Here is an 18,402-nt window from a genome sequence, read left to right on the forward strand (position 1 = left end):
ACAATTCATTAAACGCCATTACATTTATTTTACTCAAGTACTTCTTGTAGTCAGAAATCAGTAAGTTACAAGTATAGAAAAGAAGATGCACAGAAATAGTAAACAAGGTTTATTTCTAAAGTCAGTCAATAACACTATAGGAATGAGAGTTCAGTAGAAGCAGAATATGCTCCTTGCACTTCTCAGCTGTAGGCAGCAAGCTTATGTTTTAGCATTTATTGATCAGTCACTTAAAAGCTCTGTCAAATTAGAACTTGAAAGCCAAAATAAGCCAAAATGTGCCAGTTGCTGTAACACTAATACTGCTGATATTCACTAGACATCTAAAAATAACACTGATCTTCCACAATCCCTTTATTACCCTTCTCCCTTGCGTGGTGTAGAACTGCAGACATGCAACAGAGAAAATAAAACAGCAAATCTGGAAACACTGGAAAAAAATTACTCAAATGTTTTATTTCAAAAGCTCTGATAGCTCCCGATTCTCAATTGCTGCAAATCCAGTTAACACGTAAAATACAACCATACAATACATTAGATTCAAAAAAGGTACCAAAAAGTACAGTAAAAATTACACTTCCAGGACTGGAAATGTGGACAAAAACCAATAAAACAGAAATAATAATAATAATTAAAAAAAAAAAAAAAAGAAGTGGAAAAGTGACATTGCTTCCGCATTCATCCATGATCCTGTACAAGTGGAGCATGAGTCCCATTATACCAAAAAGCAGAGAGATCCAACTTGTATGACTGTGCTGCCGTCATGGGTTCTTGGACTGAAAATACTTATGGCCTGGGGAGTACATGCGAGAGCAATTAAGTGCAAAATAGGATGTTTTTAAAATTTTTTTTTTTTTTTTTTTTTTTTTTTTAAAGACATGGGTAAACAAATCTAGTTCCAATATTCACACCAGAAAAAAAAACCCCAAACAAAAAACACACCAAGCAAAAAGTTATTTACAATTGTATAATGGACATTTAAGAATTTAAGCATTTTTAACCAAAAGCGCAAATTGCGCAACCATGATAACATCCCTTACTGAACAAGCACTGGAGTAGAGATCTAGATGCATCCTTATAAAAACTCCCAAGACCAAACTCCAACTGCTACCCATGCCTCGTCTATCCCATGAACACATTCTACCCAGTTAATAAATTGGGCCACTAGGATTCAAATAACCAAGGGAACATTCAAAAAAAAGAAAGAAAGGAAAAAAATAAAAAAATAAAATAAATATTCGCATGATTGTGTTAAACATTCAGCAAATTTGGAGAGAAAATTTCCCCGATTCCACATACTGATGAAGACACTGATGTTGGGGCACCATATAAGCCTCGTGTGTGTGCAGATGGAATGGTAGAGAAACTTTCCCCATCAGGAGGCTTAGACAAAGTTAGCACCATGGACCTTTTTCTGGGTGCTGCAAAACAGACTGTTTTTCCGTAGTAAAACACCCATTTTGATTCATGTTAGAATTGACTCCCGATTCTACAAAACGCACCGAGATGGCTTGATTTGTGTGACCCCATGCATTATACAAATTTTAGGTCTGCATAGAAGCTGGTACTCCAAGACAATCACATTAGTATATTGATCCATCTGTACAAAAATGACAACTGACATTTGGTTGGCAGCAAAGCTATGCAGAAGCCCTTAAAAGAATATCCCACAGACGCAAGCGATACTCTACATTTGGCCAAGGCATCTGGCAACTTTGAATGTTCATACTCAAAACAAATGAGAAAACAGGAATGCCGGAGGAAGGGGGTGGGGGGTGGGGGGGTGTAATCAGTTTCCTGACTGTTGAGTAAAGCTTATGTACATTTTATGCAAACATAAGGGCCACCCATTTTGCACTGAAACAGGATATAACCCATTGGGGGGTATTTATATATTTAAAAAAAAAAAAAAAAAGAAAAGAAAAAAAAAGGGGGGGGGTATTTAATGACATTGCTCTCGCCTGCCTCTACAAACCTAAGTCATACCGCGTGCCCAAATATTAACCTAATCAGAAAGAAAACTATGCAAAAAAATGCATACCTGCACTATGCGTTATCAGTATGGCTTGTAGCTACTCTGGTGGCCTCCACGTCTTGGAGTTTTCCCATAGCTCGTATTACCCTGGTCTGGAAGACAAGACAGAGGGACTGAGGACTCTCTTTGCACAGACGCCAAACTCTGATGATCAGACGCAAGTGAAAGAAGATCTACCTACTGTAGTCATATCCACCACTATAACCATAGTAGCCAGAAGAATAGTCATAGTTGCCGTAACCGCTGTAGTTGCCATAGCCTTGCTGGCTACCATACCCATAGCCCTGACTGCCATAGCCCTGATTCCAGTAGTTGCTGTATCCCTGGTTCCAATTTTGAGTTTGTCCTGGGGGGTGGGGGGGGGGCACGCAAACAAATACAAAAAAAACCTTTAAAACCTTAAGCATATTAAAACCTGTCTCAGCTACACATTTGCATAGAGTGCACCTATGACAGTTGGGCTTAATATACATCTGTTGCATGTTCATAGCTAAAACACTACATGTCAGCAGTGAGGCACATATAAAGACTAATCTTGTATACATCTATGCAAATTTTGCTGCATTTTTATATCTGCTTGCTTAAATTTAGTACTTTGTTCGTGCTGGCATTTCAGAAGTAAAAAACAAGTCAAGCCAAATGTGAAATGGAACTACATGACAAAATTAAAAATAATGACTTGCCGTGTTCTGTCATGCTTTTGGCATGAACATCTCAAGTCACTTATATGGAATGAGACCAGTCTGAACAATGATAGCTTTAAGTAATTAAAAACACCTTATAGGGAGTCACTTGCAGCATCCTACAATAATAGTATTTAGCATCATGATGAACACTGATACCATGGCACTGACTAGTACATGGTACAATAACAGGATTCTTCCGTTTCACTTACCACCACGCCCCCGACCACGCCCACCATAGCCCCCACGACCTCCATATTGCTGCTGCTGGTACACCTCCTTGGGTTGAGCAATTTTAATCTCACACTGAAACAGAGAAAGACAAACTCAGCCACAGCGTGATCAACATGACACAACGGCTTGTTGCGTCAACCAAAGGCTACTTCAAGGCAAGTGCCACAAAATGGTCTCTCTCTATTGGTTACCTTGCTTCCGCCAACATTATGGTATTTCTTTTCTAAGACTTTTTTAACCGGAGACTCCTCCGTGTAAGTAATGAAGACAAATCCCCGCCTTTTGTTTGTCTTTGGATCCGTGGGAAGTTCAATTGACTCAATCTGAAAGAAAAGACAGAAATACCAATTTGGAGCCAAATACTTCTAAATACTTCAGAAGGTAAAATCTTCCTAGTAAAAGTACTCACCTCTCCAAAGGCCCCAAAATACTCCCGGATTTTCTCTTCTGTTGTCTCAGGGTTAAGGCCACCAACAAAGATTTTCTTGACTGGATCTTTTTTCATTGCCATTGCTTTCTTGGGATCAATTTGTCGCCCATCTAGCCGGTGTTCCTTCTGCTGCAACACCTGGAACACCCAGTGCAGTTACATGTCTACCAAAACAAGGGATCACAAAAAAAAAAAAAAAAAAGCACCATTTACCATAAATACCTTTTCTACACTAGCTGCATCTTTGAAGAGGATGAATCCAAACCCACGTGACCGACCAGTGTTTGAGTCCATTTTGATGGTACAATCAGTCACCTCCCCAAACTTCGAAAAGTAGTCTTTCAGATCTTTCTTGCTTGTGTCCCAGCTAAGTCCTCCAACAAACATTTTGCTGCAAGAAGAGACGCAAGTCAATGTTAATTTCTCATTTATTGACCCAACACCAAAAAATGCAAGTTATTCAAAAGCAACACTGCAAAGTTTTAAGAAAAAAAAACATTTCTGCAGTCATAGGTAAATCAGTAGCATATGTAATAGCTATAATGTTATGCAAGGAGCATACGATACATTTCCCTTAAGAAGTGCAAACATGTTTCATTCACACCACCATGACAGGCCATAACAGTAAATCAAGCCCAAATGCAGAGATGCAACTGTAACCGTGATAGTCATTTCTCCTGGTTTCTCAAGTTATACGGACCCTACGAAAATCCCTAACCATCAAAATATTCAGGGTGACGATACATGGCAGCTTCACCCAAAAAAAGCAATGGCGCCGAAAAGCAAATCAGGCCTAGCCCATCCCCCATAACAGAGGTGCATGCCCCAAACAAAGCCTCGAATAAAAACCATCCACAAACATTTTCAAATTGATCGTAAAAGCGCATCAGTGCGCCCCTCACCCCGCATCCTCCTCGCTCTTACTGGCGTCGATTTGTCCTCCTTCTTCCGAGCCGTTTTGAGAGTCATCTTGCGCCGTTGCCCCCTCGTCTACATGCTCCTCCGTCTCTGGCTGTTCTTCCGAGGGCTCTGCGCCGTCCAGGTCCTCCTCTTCGTTCCCGTTCTCCGAGGTCTCCATGAACTGCTGCTCAGCGTCGGCCATCGCGACTGCCTTTTATCCCTTTTTTGTCGTTTAACGGAAGAGAAACGTTTAAGAACAGCCAGTAAGTTAACGCGTGGGGAAGGGTGTGAACCACCTAGCGCTAGCAGCCCCTTAGCCAACATTAAACACCAGTGTGAGAGTATTAGGAATTAGCAGTTACTAGTGTGGTCAACTAAACATCTCCCAAACTAACAAAATCATCTTGTCTGTAACACAAAGAGCTACATAACGCCGTACAGATCGAGTTATTAATAATTGCACTGGCTTCGTCATTCCCATGGCGCCGATATCTACTTAGCTAGCTAGCTAACCGAGGCTAATTATCGCTACACAGGCTAGCCAGCTAAACCAGACGAGCCTCTACACTCGCGCCCTAAACGTATTATTGATAACTTATGAAGCGCCAGGGACACAATCGGAAATCTGTATTTAAATGTTAGCCTCTGTGTATGCTTAGCTAACTGCATAAATTATGTAAAGAAGTAACACTTTAAACCAGTACCGGCTTACTCTTTGAACCTCCTGAGCCTGCGGCTGCTGTTCAAGATGGACTCTCGCTTACATTGCCAACTCGTGGCAGTCTTTATAGCACCGGATGAAGCTCCGTTTAATAAAACCGACTGCGATAAGACAGACCGGGCAGTCAGGGCGATGACGGGGTTCTCTCATTGGTGTTTGATTTTGACTGTACCGGATTCTTGCTTATTTCGTGCGCAGTTTTTCGCTGTTAAAACCGTAGGTGCAGCTTCGCACGTTTCCAGACTAATTCTAGGCAAAATCTCCGTTAGCTGTGTCATGAGTACACTTCTGTTCAACGGGACAAAACCAAAGGCCATATGGGTAACAAACCTGGCAAACACTGATGAACAGAAAGTTGTCAGGCTCGTTTTCGAGATATAATACACAAATGGACAAAATGAAGAATTTTTGTCCTGTGCCGTTTTTTTTTTTGCGTCATGCCCTTATCTTAACTCGACATATGTGCAGCATTAAGCGCTGAAATATTTGCATAACAGGTTTGTCGTCAGTCCAAAAAACAGCGGCCCCAGGTTCTTTTATTTTTTGTGTAAACTATTAACCCCAGGGCTACGGAGCACTTAAAAAGGAAGCAGCGGGGAAATAAGTGTCAAGAATAGTGTGGTGTCATAGCAATGAGAAAACCTTAGGCATAATAGCCACTAATGTAATGTCACGTCACGGTTTACTCATATTCCATGTTAGGTGGCACATTAATACCATCTCCGGTAATGGCAGCAGCAGCTTCAGCTACGTTTTATTTTAAAGTATTTAAAGTATTTTAAAGCATAAGTTGCTCACGCTGTGCGAGTGGTAGTTAGTATTAAGACATACGATTTAAGTTTTTTTCGGGTGTTCATACACTGGGATCTGAGGCAGTCATTAACTAATGTACCAAATTTCAAGTGATCCGTGACGCGAAGGTCTTGTGATTTTCGCTTAGGCTAACGCTGACATGTATTTTGCACAATCTGTACTTGTTTTATTCAAGTTTTGATACTTTTTTTTAACCGCACCGTCCCTATAAGGGCTCCGCGATCCTACTGAAATTCTAAATTTAGGCTACCAAATCCCACAGCAAAGGTGCTCTGTCTACAGCACTTAGAAGTTACTCAATATATTCAGTTCCCATTCTCTCCCAAATTATGAATGAACATTCACCGTAAAGGCTTGTGTACAAGTTAAATTGTACACAAGGAACAATTTGCATTTTTTGAAAAGGCAGGCACTTTCATAACTATTAGGCTACCAACTGATTTCCCAGTCACCCCCCCCCATACCCGATCAATTCCAGTTATGCCCATACAAGTCATCAAATTAGAAATACTTTTACAGTTCATGCTGCCATAGGAATAAATGTTTGGGCTTTGCACAAGCACGTTCATCCTCACAGGGTATTTGCTGTCATGCAATCATGTGCTACACAAATGATGAAAATGGGTAAAATGTAAATAACAGGAACAGACTCCCCCGGCATTCCCTGTACTTCCAGTTATACAACAACATATCCTCTCACGTATGTACGCATATATACATACACACACACACACACAAGCCTGTAGCATAGCCAAATCATTTCAGCTACTCATCTGTCAACTCTTCTGAGCATACATGTTCGTGGTCACCATGGACACCCAGGATGTATGTAACCGGACTAAGCAAAACAAGGGTCTCAATGCATCTCACAAAGACAAGATGCCAACAGTAAGCATTAAAATGATAGAATTAACCATTTATAAAGACAAAAAATATATATATATTTAAGACGACGACATACCAAATGTTTCGATTTTTATTATTTTATTTATTTTCATCCAAGCTCCATTCTTAGCATTTTGTTCTTGGAATTAAAGATGTCTACCGGGTTCCAATGGTAACCTGCCACACTCTGATGAGGTTGTCAGTGTAGCCAGCAAACAGAGTCTAAGAAAGAATAAATGTGAAACAATATGTTTAACAAAAGGCACTCAGAAGCCCAGCCTGGCTGCTATAGCCTTCAAACATCTGCCAAAAAGCAGCAATTCAGCTTTCCAGACATTAAAGTCTATAATTATATCAAGTTCCACTGACTGCATGGACTGTAACATCAAATTTCTCCATCTCTCTTTCGTGCTCCCTCCCTCCCTCACTCACTCTCACGCACACAGCTCAGGCAAAGAGCGTACCTGTCCGTCAGCAGACCAAGCCAGAGAAGTGCACTGAGGTGGCTCGGCTTTGCTGCTGGTGCTGATCACCTCCTGCCTCAGCTCATCAACGATGATCTTCCCCTCCAGATCCTGCAGAGGGACAGGACAACAGCTGACAACTGGCACTCAGCTCATGGGACACGCATAATGTGAGAGAAGAGTAAACAGCAGCTAGAGCCCACGTGATCTGAGCAGATTAACGAGAGAACTTCAGAAATATTTTCCCTGTGGAGCAGGAAGCAGGTCATTTGATTATAAGAATTATGGCTTCAGGAGAGCAGACACTGAAATATTAATTAAAAGGTAATCACAATTGCACACTGTCAGATTTGGCCTTGTTTGAAGATGTCTCCATTTATCGGACAAGGGCAGGAGTAGGGAGACGCCAACCGAGCTACCACAGAGAGAAAGGGGGGTTGAGAGGAGGAGGAGGTGAACCCGGAACAGTGGGAAGTTTGCTGGTCTAGTTTTTAACAATGACTTTAGTAAGCTGACTCTGGGAGCAGACAGCACTTAAGAGCCTAACTGGAGTACTACTCAGAGTAGTCTGGAACTGCTTCAGGATGTTATTACAAACACCACAAAAGTTGTGACCCAAAAAGAAAAAAAAAAGATGATGTCTTAAAGGCTTCCGCTGGGCATACTAGCATGACATTTTAAAATACTCAGACTTTGAAATAAAATGGTTTTTGAAGTTCAATGATTATGTATTTAAGTATAGTCTTCTACAGCTTTTCAAAAGCAAGTCTAGCTCGTCAAGGCCCTAAAGCGAGAGGCACAGATGGGAGTCAGTACCCAGATCTTGATGGAGGGTCCCGTGGCTGCACAGAGCCAGTAGCGGTTGGGGCTGAAGCAGAGGGCGTTGATGGTGTCACCACCATCCAGAGTGTACAGGTGCTTCCCTTCATTTAGATCCCACAGCATGGCCTGCCCATCCTGCAGGAAAGGAGAACAAGAGACAGGGACTCAACAGATCAGCCGAGATGTGGCGCAAAATACGTCTGGAGACAGCAGACAAAGAAGCTCAAATTAACTGGAACGTGTGGTTGTGACTTATACTCGCCCTCCCAAAAGCCTTTGCATATAGTTTGCATGAATGCAACACTGAAGCGAAAGCCATATCTGATCTCTTTACAGGAAAGTGTTACCTTTCCACCAGAAGCACAAAGGGACCCATCAGGGGAGACAGTGACTGTGTTCAGGAAGCCAGTGTGCCCGATGTGGTTGGTCTTCAACTTGCAGTTCGCCAGGTTCCAAACCTGAGGATGAGGGCAAACATTACACCGATTCAAAAAAGGCACCTTACAGAGACGCCTGCCATTCAAATGATTCTTTTTTAAATTTCTCAATTAATTTTCAGTTATACTGCACCAACTCAGGCCAGTTCTCTGTGCACTTAAAAAAAATTCTTTTAGCAAAATGCTCTTAATTGCATTAAACCTGTTCTCACCTTGACCAACTTGTCCCAGCCACAGGATACAATGATGGGGTTGCTGCTGTTGGGGGAGAACCGCACACAGGACACCCACTCAGTGTGGCCCTCATCCTACATTGGGGGGGGGGGGGGGGGGGGGGAGACTTTTTAGAGCTCTGGGTTGACTCTTCAACAAGCTGTTAAATAGGCTCCACTAGATCTTACAGGGTCTGCTGTAGTTTCGAAGAGCTTAGCGGGTCTAACCTGAATGGTGTATTTGCAGACACCCAGGGTGTTCCACAGCTTGATGGTCTTGTCCCGGGAGCCAGACACGATCTGGCGGTTATCGGCAGAAAAGGCAACGCTCAGCACATCCTTAGTGTGGCCCACGAAACGACGGGTTGTGGTTCCCCTAAGGATGAACAGATCAACAATTAAACACACATTCAAAGTACACTCAAATAGGCTTTCAATGTTTAGGACACACATTTTCTGAACCTGTTAAAAAAAAAATTTTATTTTAATGTTATGTTTGATTTTTTTAACACCAACAGGTACCGCAACACCTTCCGGACACAGCAGTTCATCAGCACAGGCAATCACTACCCTCACCTAATCATCTTAATTCATTTTTCGGTAAGACAGCCAGTGTTGCTAATTTAGTTCAAGAGGAGTTGTGGAACTGAGAAAGAGATGACAGAAAGCTGGCAGCATGTGTGACAGTGTAGCCATGATCGCGCAAGCCTTCCCCATCTCTGCGCCACACTCACGTGGTGAGGTCCCAGAGTCGGAGTGTGCCGTCCCACGAGCCGGACAGCGCAAATTGCCCGTCCGAGGAGATGACCACATCACTGACAAAGTGCGAGTGTCCACGCAGGGCACGCTGAGGGACACCATAGTTTGTCTCATCGCGGGTCAGCTTCCACATGATGATAGTCTTATCTGCAAGATGGACAGGGGACAAGCAAAATGTCTGTTTTATAGAGATGCCGAGTTTTAGAATTAAAATTTAGAATTTTAAATGCCATGGAGAATATCAGTTAAGTACTAGTGACATATCTACGTTGACAAACCAAGACTAATATGCAAAAGCTAGTATAGTAAGGCATGTAGCCAACAAAACATTTTAAGACCATCAAAAGCCCTAGCAAATGTTTCTTGTTTAAGAAAAAACCTTGAGATCAAGATTTAAAAAGCAACAGAATACCATTGCTCTGCATAAAGCCACATATTCAATTTAATTCCGAGACAGTAATGCAAACTGAACCAGCAAAGAACTGAAGAGACCAGCACTGCAGTAGCCAGCTAATCTGGCGTTAGCAGGACGATACTTTTAGTTGTTTCTTTTCTGAAAGACAAGTGTTGTATTTATAAGTCCGTTGTTACTGAAAGGTGATCGCACAAACGTCATATATAGTTGTCATTTTAGTGTAATTAATCTAGCAAGCAAACTGAAAACCAGTGTGAGAGCACTGTGAACACGAACATACATCCACCGGCATACTGATACAGTGCAATGGAAGAGCCGATTACCTCTGGACGCGGAGAGAATCATGTCCGGAAACTGAGGGGTTGTAGCAATTTGGGTCACCCAACCACTGTGACCCTTAAGGGTCCCCCTTAAGGTCATCTGCTCGGTCATTTTTGCAAGTTTGCACCGTGCCTTTCAGGGTAGATGGCTTTAGATTGAGTCAGAGGGCCAAACCACCCTAACTCCTCAATTTTTTAAGCACAGGAAAAGGACCGATAAAAAGCCGGAAGCAACTCTTAGCACACGAGTCCATTCAATTGCATTCTGGGAGTTGTAGGTTAGCTACTTGTAAGTCAAAGTTAACGTTAAAAGTCTAATTGTTTTTTTTTTGTTTTTTTGTTTTAAACGGACTTATTTATTTTTTGGGAAAATAGGTTAGATGGTTGTCATCTGTAGTTTGTAAAAAATCATTGCGTTGTACAGTGTAATTTAGCTAGCTAGCGATACGTAACCAGAGGAGATCGCTAACCCACTTGTAGTGCTATATAGGCTCAAGTGCTATAAAACTGACGTTCGTTTCAAATCAACTAACTAAATTATGGGGAGAAAGGCTAAAACGTTTAAAACCTTGTTTCCGCCCGGTTTCGAACCGGGGACCTTTCGCGTGTGAGGCGAACGTGATAACCACTACACTACGAAAACCCATGAGCACATGGGTGGCTCCTATGCGAGGTGATACGGAAACGAAGAAGTTTGGATTTGCATTTCCAGTTTGAAGATGGGTATTCGTGCGAATAATTGTCCTAATGTGCGGATATTAAGAATAAATGGTGGAAGTATTTTTATTTACCATAGAGCGCTGTGTTTAAGGTATTTCAGATAATGATATAATCCATGTTAAAGTTCAGACACCAATATAAGAACACTGTAAAATGCAAACCATGTTTCCGCCCGGTTTCGAACCGGGGACCTTTCGCGTGTGAGGCGAACGTGATAACCACTACACTACGGAAACCTGTTACCGGTTCTCTTAAAAGAAAAAAAGAACATACACAACAATTATACACAATTTATAATTATACACATCAAAAAAAATAATAGAAATTATACAAAATACTTCGGTTAACACTAATCCTTTTAACGGTAAATGTACATGGCATAACACAAATGCAGTCCATGTTGAATCTGCTTATCCAACCTAGCTAGCTAGCTACTTAGCTACATAAGCAGAAATGTACATGTGGACCATGTTGACTGTAACAGACAAAACATCAGTAGAACAACCCTAGCCAAACACACAACGCTATAAGCTCCAAAACTGACAATGACTATACATATTATTTACAGATAATCAGTAAGAGTATTAAAATACATCAAGCAGTTCTTACAAAGCTTCACTAAATTAAATGTTTAAATTTGATTGAACTCCATTATTATAACAGACAAGTACTTTTTTCATTATTCACCATACTTTTAACTTTTTACTTCATTCAAAATCCTATGCAGATCATTGTTTTCTTCTGACATAAGCACTACTTCCTGAGAACTCTGAAAATCCCATGCGAAGTTCAGTTTAAAGAGTCTATAGTGGTGCTCTCTGTAGCACAGAACCGCTCTATTGCAGCACTCTCTCACTCCAAAAAGTCCATCTCTCCTGGGATGAGACATTGTGCCTTCTCTGTGGTGCTTTTCCCTTCAAAGCGTTAACCTGCTTTGCAGTCTGATAGGTGTACTGGTGTTATGCTGGTTATGGGTGGATGCGCTTTCCTTCAGCTCAGCGGCAGTTTTCTCTGTGCATTCCACATGCACTGAGTCCATGTGCCCTCAAAGGTTAATTTTCAGTTCAGTTCGTTTAACTGCTTTGTCTTGGATCCTTATTATTCAGAGCCCTTCTATATAATAAAGAGTAATATGGACAGATGTTTTTGCAAGGGGCTCACAGTGTAACTTTCTGTATCAAAACCCAGTATATTAAGAAACACAGCAACAACAAAAAAACAAAATCTAAGATGCAGGAAAAACAAAGCAAGGGTTAGAAAATATATATCAATATGTACAGATTCCATGGTTCAGGTTGGTCATCACTGCAAGAGAGCAAAAAAAGTGTTGTTTTCTTTAAAAAATTTCATACAGGATTTTCAACAACAAACCAAAAAGGGTGACACACCAAGAATCATACTTCAAAAACTTTAAGGGTACAAACCTTGTGCCAGCATCCTGGCACTGGCAGTCCATCTCGGTCCTAGGAATAGAAAAGGGTGAAGGAATTACGAATGAAGACGTTAGTACCACTGAGCTAAATACGATTTATAACCACTCATGCCACCAGTGATTTGTTGATAGGAAACACCAAATGAAACAGAACCCTTTTGGTTTTTAATGACTCCGGGGCCAGACCATATCACGTCATGCTCTCACACGATACACTGCTTATTTTACATGTCTCCAGTGAATTCAGTCAAATTACACAAGAGAAAAACCAAAAATGGATACACCACTGGGTTTTACATGGGACTGTTTGCCTCACAGAACAAGGCTTGGATTCAACCTGGATTATTACATTTGGAATAAAACTCAATTAAAAAAACAAAACAAAACTTTTGCATAGTTCAGCATGGTGTATGGCGTCTTTGTCACCTTTTTCACTTAGAGCTCGGTCTAAATGTCTTTCTGTAGGAAGCTGACCCCGTGTTAATGTAAAAGAGGACACACCAGACAACTGGAAATGGCAGAATCAAAAATCAACACAGCACACCCCGAGCAGAAATACTATATCAAGGGGCAGGGGGCATCTGCACTGAGATCTGCCTTCCCATTGTGTTCTCTAGCCCCTCTAGCCCTGTCAGTGAGATCCATTCGTGTTATACCTGCCTTGCAGTGGCAGCACTAACAATCTACAACCAGCACTTTACCAGCAAACACCATGTCATTGATAAGGCAAGAAAGGCTGGACAAAAGGAGACTCTTAGGTTGTAACTATCCGCATCCTTTGTGGGTAACACACTGTCATGCATACTCTTTAATACTCTTCAGCTCCAGGAGCTCTACAGACGCTGTTGCCTGACATACCACGGGGCACGGCTGGTCCAGCCCTGGAGGCCCCTGCTCCCCTTTCTGTCCTTTAGGGCCTTTTCTTCCTGTCAAGCCTTTTTCACCCTGCAAGAAAGAGAGAAAAGACAGGGACGTGAGAGGCAGCATGAAAATGGAATCGTATTCTCCAAGAACAAGAAAGGAAACAAACCAAAATGCATGTCAGCATCATTTATGATAATGTAGGTTATGCGTGACAGTCTCCCCACCTTTTCTCCTCGCTCGCCTCTGGCACCCTTGTCCCCTCGTAGCCCTGGGAAACCCTGGTAGGGGAGATACCAGGGCCAATAAGAGCTGGGATCCAAACCAGAAAACACAAGTATATAATTCTGCTTAAATGTGTACCTAAATCATACTTACATCTAACCCAGGCTCTCCTTGTTTGCCCTGTTAACACAAGGAATATTATTGGTAAAGCAGGACTCACAATACTTCTAATTTGAATCTCATATCTACTTGCAACAAAAGATTATGTGGAGTATAAAGGAGATGGCAAATTGCTTTAAAAGTGGTCAGTGATGGTGTTGGAAAGATGCTGACCTTTTCACCTTTTGTACCTGGCAAACCAACCAATCCACTGGAGCCAGGAAAACCTTGATAACCCTGAACACAGTGGAGAACAATATCGGCTCAGTCCATACCCAACCTATGTTGCCCTAAGCAGAACTTGAGGACAGGTTCTCACCATTAATAGAAATTGCAAGACATACAACTGGTCTGGCACCACATGTTTGACTATTTCTGTATGGTGGATAAGCAGGGGTGGGTCTATGATTTTTCAAACTCCAGGGCCACAAAGGGGCCTTACGCAACACAGAGGGGCCAAGAATATATAAAACATTTATACATAATTCTTTGTTCAATGGGCTTTTTATTTATATATATATATATATACATATATATATATATATATATATATATATATATATATATATATATATATATATATACACCTTGTTTGTTGATGACTCTAAAGCCTTATGCAGAAAGCAGGACACACATGGTTGAATATACACTGCTCAAATAAATTAAATAACACATCTGCCATTTGTCATAGAGTAAAGTTATGCTTAGGTGCAACTAAGCGGTGCACATCCATGTGAAACGTGTAACAATAACAGTTGCTAAGCAACTTGCGCTACTCTTAGGCAAAACTGCTACTCATACTTACTGTGGCAAGCTAATCTGTTATTTTCTACTAGGCTACCAAGTTTAGAATAAAACAAAACCTGTAAAAGTAATTTCACAGACAGTGAAATGTAAATGTATTGAATTATATAGTTCACATAAAGACACACTGACCTCTAGACAAAGCAGCATAACAACAACAAAAAAAAACACAAAAACAATTACCTCAAACAGATCATCCCTACTACGTCTCTCAATTAGCTCTGCGTCATTATAGCTGAGCATCTAAATGATTGCTACAAAGGTTACATTGCGGCCACCTTGGCATTGCAGTTATCATAAAAGAGGTACAGAATCTGATTTCACGCCTGCTCCTGGCTAGGTGTATTTTAGGAAAAATGCAAACTGTGAATGGTTGGTGCAAGTCTTAAAGTTATGCCCAAAAAGTTATGGCCGACTTATCTTATGACCAGGCGTAAACCAAGTTGCTGCAACAGGCCCCAGGAGCCTATGTTCCCAGGGTCCTATGTTACCCAATTAACACACATTAACCTTAACCCTAACTCTAACCCTAGGCTTATTACAGAGAGCCATATGGCAGTATCATGGAACAGAAAACCCCTTTGCAGAATTCCCACAATAGCCCATTTCATATTAAGTTTATACAGCTGAAGAATCTTTTTTCAGGTTAGATGCTATATGGGCTGGGGAACTTAGGACCCTGGGAATATAGAACCCTGGCAGAGCAAATATTTACAACTAGGGGAACATGGCTCCCTTTGTTATGTTTCCATTATGTGCCATATAAATCTGGGTAACATAAGCTCCTCGGAGCATAACAATTACTTGCACAGGCAACAGAGAGCCATCTGACCTCCACACTATAAATTCAGGATATAAATTCAGGTAGGTCGCTCCATTTCTTATGTCATATCATGAGAAAACAATTAAAAATGCAGTTAATTTTGCCTATTATCATTATTTTGCAGTGTCTAAATGTTTGCAGACATGGTGATTGAGGATTGGAGCTTCTCTGTTTAGACCAAGAGGGGCTTCAGCTGTTGTCAGCTGGTTCTGACTGCTCTTACTGACTGGCAGTCTAGGTGTTCTTTTGGCAAAAAAGCTTCCAATATCTACCTGGCTTTATATTTGCAAGAGTTTGCCAGACCTGTTTTTGCTAGCTAGTTGACATAGTAGTTAACTAACGCTAGCTAGTTGACCTGTTTTTTTAAACACAAAATACATACAGATACATACATAAATCAATAGCAATTTACTCTCAATAAGCACTCCTCTAATTACATATTTTTTAGTGAACCACACAAACCAAATTGTAGACTGTTGTGTCAAAACATGGCTAGTAAAAATATGTTACCTTCCTGCAATGCTTAAATTCACCAGCTAGCTAGTTAGCTAGTAATACAGCTTTCAAATGTTAGACAAACTGAAGTTCACCAACAGCAGTTAAATGCTCATTTAAACATTAGTAATGTGTTGAATCATTTGTAATTTAATAAGCTTAATAAAAATGTGCTTATGTGCTTTATTAAAATAGTATTTTATTCAATGGTTACATAACCTGGCAGCCCTCTGTGTGCCACGTTTAACATAGACTTCACAGTGAAATGAAAAGCATGTGAAATGTGAAAATCAGTGAAGTGCTCTGGAGCGATAAGTGAGAGGGTAGGGACACTTCTAGGGAACAATCAACTGGGGACAATGGCCCTGTAGCCCTGCCTACAGATCCACCACTGTGGCTGAATATGTGAAGGTCCAGAATTTAATAGCACTTATGGTGGAGTGGAGCAGAAGAGGTATCAGGATGGGAATTTTACCCGTGGGCCTGGCTGGCCTTTCTCCCCAATGTCCCCCTTCTCTCCTTTGACTGCCTCTCCTGGTTCCCCCTGTGGTAAAACACACACGTTTACATCCACCTCAATGTTAGTCCTGGACATGTACAAATGATCTCATGCTCTTCAAATTGATTTTTCTCATTTTAAGATGCCACCACAAGCATACCTTTTGACCAGGAACTCCATGAATGCCCTAAGAAGTAAAGAAATTAAAACATGGCGTATGTGGTTTCCACGCTAAGGTTTATTTGCTCAACAAAGCCATTAGTTAAAAATAGGACAGAAAACAAATAATAGCATTAATATTTTTAATATGAATATTTTTCCTAACCATGACACCCTGAGGGCCGGGTGGTCCGGGAGGCCCTGGGGGACCAGGCAGTGGGATAATCTGAGCCTGCACAGGAAAGAGGACACACAATCACTGACTCTCAAGCTTAAATGATGTTTAGAGATTTCCACTTTAATACACTAAAACAGTTTGCTCTAGGAATCAGTTCAACTTGGCAGTGTTGGCATAAGAATGTGTTCAAAAGTTAAAATAAAAAAAAAACCCTGTTGACATGCTTTTTAACCCTCAAGGAAAATATCAGATCAGACATGATTATCTGTCCAAATATAGATTAACACTAAATGTTAGGAACAGATAACCAATCTCTAAGAAATGATAGATATCCTTCAGATATTATCAAGTTCCACAAACCAGATTGTCCTCAATTCTGGAGTCACCCTTCTCTCCTTTATGGCCATCAGCACCCTGAAAAACACATTGATAATATTATTTTCTTCATAGCACCATCTTTCTGGACCTCCACCAGCCCTTTCACCTCCACAGCAGTGCCCTACTTACCACTGCCCCAGGCAGACCCATCTCTCCCTTCTCTCCTGCCCCTCCAGGCTTGCCTGGCTCCCCCTGGTTCCCCTTAGGACCCTGTGTGGAGCACAGCAGTCTGACATGTCAAATCACAAGTTTACAGAGTGTGTTGATTGTCTAGATCAGTGGTGCCCCATTCCATTTCAGAAGACCTACTAGCCTGAGTTTAGTTCCAGCACACCCAACTGTAATATTTAGATGTTGCCAAAGGTCTTCGTTTGTTGAATAAGTTGTGTTAGATCTGTTTAGAGCTGGAACTAAACTCCAGAGGTTTTCAGGAGGTGAGATCTATAGGGCTGGAACTTGGTGTCCCAGTCTAGACTGCTGATCCCCATTCTTTATTTAGGAGATAAGCTTCAGTGTATGTTGCTATATGATATGAGTACTGCACCTGTTTGCCTTCAACTCCAGGCATTCCTGGAGAGCCCATTTCTCCCTGTTAACATATTAGATTTCAGTGGATAAATTAAAATATTTATATCACAAAGGTCCAGTGAGCTGTACAAGTGTACACACATGCTTAGCAATGTGTTTTTCATACTCTCTGCATACTATACATATAGCTTCTTTTCCATTTCTGAGGGCATGGATAATCATATAGCAATATTCTCACCTTTGCTCCTTGGTCTCCAGGAGGCCCCTGTGGACCAGGAGGCCCCTGTTAGAAAAGTACAAGAATGATGCAAATTGAGTCTGAATATACTTGATGGGTCCCACTGTTATTAACATGACCAAAAATAGGTTATTTAGAGTTCAATAGCATGGCATGACGGTGGATTGGATATCTCTGTAGTGTACCCCACCTGCAGCACTTGTAAACTTGCAGACAGGTGAGGGTGGTCTGCAAGCCCAGAATCCCCCTTCTCTCCAGGAAAGCCCTGAGCAAGACAGAAGAAGATGAGGTGGTAAGAAAGAGGATGGTTACTGTACTGACATTAGCTTTATATTCCAGTGAGAAAACATTATTGTAAAAATTTAAAATGTTATTGTATTGACTTCCAGCAATGAATCGCTCAAATTCTAACATCTTTTTACTTTGTTTATACACGACTAGTTATCCAGGACCAAGGCGACTGCATTAATGCGCTGCATTAACCAGTTTTATGTAGCTAGCTAATGCCATGACAGGACACACTGCCACATGTCCAATAGTTTTTCGAAGCAGTCTGCTAAACAGGCCTATGTATAAAACAACTTTTGGGTTACAATATTCCAGTTACACGTCCTCATGGACACCGGCACGATGATAAAGTTTAATTACCCTACCTATTATGTATTTGTATTATACTACTTCAGAATAGGATATTTTCTTTTCGGGTCACAAGCAGGCACATCGTACTCCCATGGAAATCTATCTTATTTTTGATTATCACACAAACTTATTTG

At 41.1% G+C, this 18,402-nt stretch overlaps 3 protein-coding genes and 2 non-coding genes across 6 annotated transcripts in view; all 5 read right to left on the minus strand.

Annotated features, from left to right (window-relative positions):
• Window positions 1-436: 436 nt before the first annotated feature.
• On the minus strand, window positions 437-5,149 carry LOC113571299 (heterogeneous nuclear ribonucleoprotein A/B-like). 2 transcript variants are annotated; one of them, XM_027000158.3, is made up of 9 exons: window positions 4,995-5,149; window positions 4,285-4,502; window positions 3,605-3,773; window positions 3,362-3,520; window positions 3,144-3,275; window positions 2,931-3,024; window positions 2,217-2,381; window positions 2,042-2,127; window positions 437-793 (listed from the first exon to the last, which is right to left on the minus strand). In XM_027000158.3, the coding sequence occupies exons 2-8, from the start codon at window positions 4,482-4,484 to the stop codon at window positions 2,057-2,059; spliced, it is 990 nt and encodes a 329-aa protein (XP_026855959.1). In that variant the 5' UTR covers window positions 4,485-4,502; window positions 4,995-5,149; the 3' UTR covers window positions 437-793; window positions 2,042-2,056. The 2 variants fall into 2 exon arrangements, with proteins under 2 accessions (XP_026855959.1, XP_026855958.1); XM_027000157.3 differs by having other exon boundaries at window positions 4,987-5,137.
• Window positions 5,150-6,783: 1,634 nt separating this feature from the next.
• Window positions 6,784-10,361, minus strand: LOC113571302 (small ribosomal subunit protein RACK1-like). The gene is made up of 8 exons (XM_027000164.3): window positions 10,134-10,361; window positions 9,371-9,542; window positions 8,865-9,012; window positions 8,637-8,732; window positions 8,335-8,445; window positions 7,982-8,122; window positions 7,166-7,276; window positions 6,784-6,923 (listed from the first exon to the last, which is right to left on the minus strand). The coding sequence occupies exons 1-8, from the start codon at window positions 10,240-10,242 to the stop codon at window positions 6,858-6,860; spliced, it is 954 nt and encodes a 317-aa protein (XP_026855965.1). The 5' UTR covers window positions 10,243-10,361; the 3' UTR covers window positions 6,784-6,857.
• Window positions 10,362-10,700: 339 nt separating this feature from the next.
• Window positions 10,701-10,773, minus strand: trnav-cac (transfer RNA valine (anticodon CAC)). The gene has a single exon. It is a non-coding gene; the product is annotated as a tRNA-Val (tRNA).
• Window positions 10,774-10,888: 115 nt separating this feature from the next.
• Window positions 10,889-18,402, minus strand: part of col23a1b (collagen type XXIII alpha 1 chain b) — an 18,436-nt gene continuing 10,922 nt past the window's right edge. Inside the window, exons 13-26 of the mRNA XM_027000176.3 lie at window positions 17,820-17,894; window positions 17,630-17,674; window positions 17,408-17,452; window positions 16,993-17,073; window positions 16,846-16,899; window positions 16,474-16,539; window positions 16,309-16,335; window positions 16,125-16,193; window positions 13,702-13,764; window positions 13,522-13,548; window positions 13,371-13,424; window positions 13,141-13,227; window positions 12,275-12,313; window positions 10,889-12,155 (exon numbers count right to left, since the gene is read on the minus strand). Of these exons, the coding sequence (XP_026855977.3) occupies window positions 12,153-12,155; window positions 12,275-12,313; window positions 13,141-13,227; window positions 13,371-13,424; window positions 13,522-13,548; window positions 13,702-13,764; window positions 16,125-16,193; window positions 16,309-16,335; window positions 16,474-16,539; window positions 16,846-16,899; window positions 16,993-17,073; window positions 17,408-17,452; window positions 17,630-17,674; window positions 17,820-17,894 (735 nt within the window). The 3' untranslated portion in view covers window positions 10,889-12,152. The remainder of the gene's footprint in view (window positions 12,156-12,274; window positions 12,314-13,140; window positions 13,228-13,370; window positions 13,425-13,521; window positions 13,549-13,701; window positions 13,765-16,124; window positions 16,194-16,308; window positions 16,336-16,473; window positions 16,540-16,845; window positions 16,900-16,992; window positions 17,074-17,407; window positions 17,453-17,629; window positions 17,675-17,819; window positions 17,895-18,402) is intronic.
• On the minus strand, window positions 11,014-11,086 carry trnav-cac (transfer RNA valine (anticodon CAC)). Its single transcript has one exon. It is a non-coding gene; the product is annotated as a tRNA-Val (tRNA).

This window comes from Electrophorus electricus, chromosome 8 (assembly GCF_041902795.1).
Source record: "Electrophorus electricus isolate QZ-2024a chromosome 8, ASM4190279v1, whole genome shotgun sequence".
Lineage (NCBI taxonomy): Eukaryota > Metazoa > Chordata > Actinopteri > Gymnotiformes > Gymnotidae > Electrophorus > Electrophorus electricus.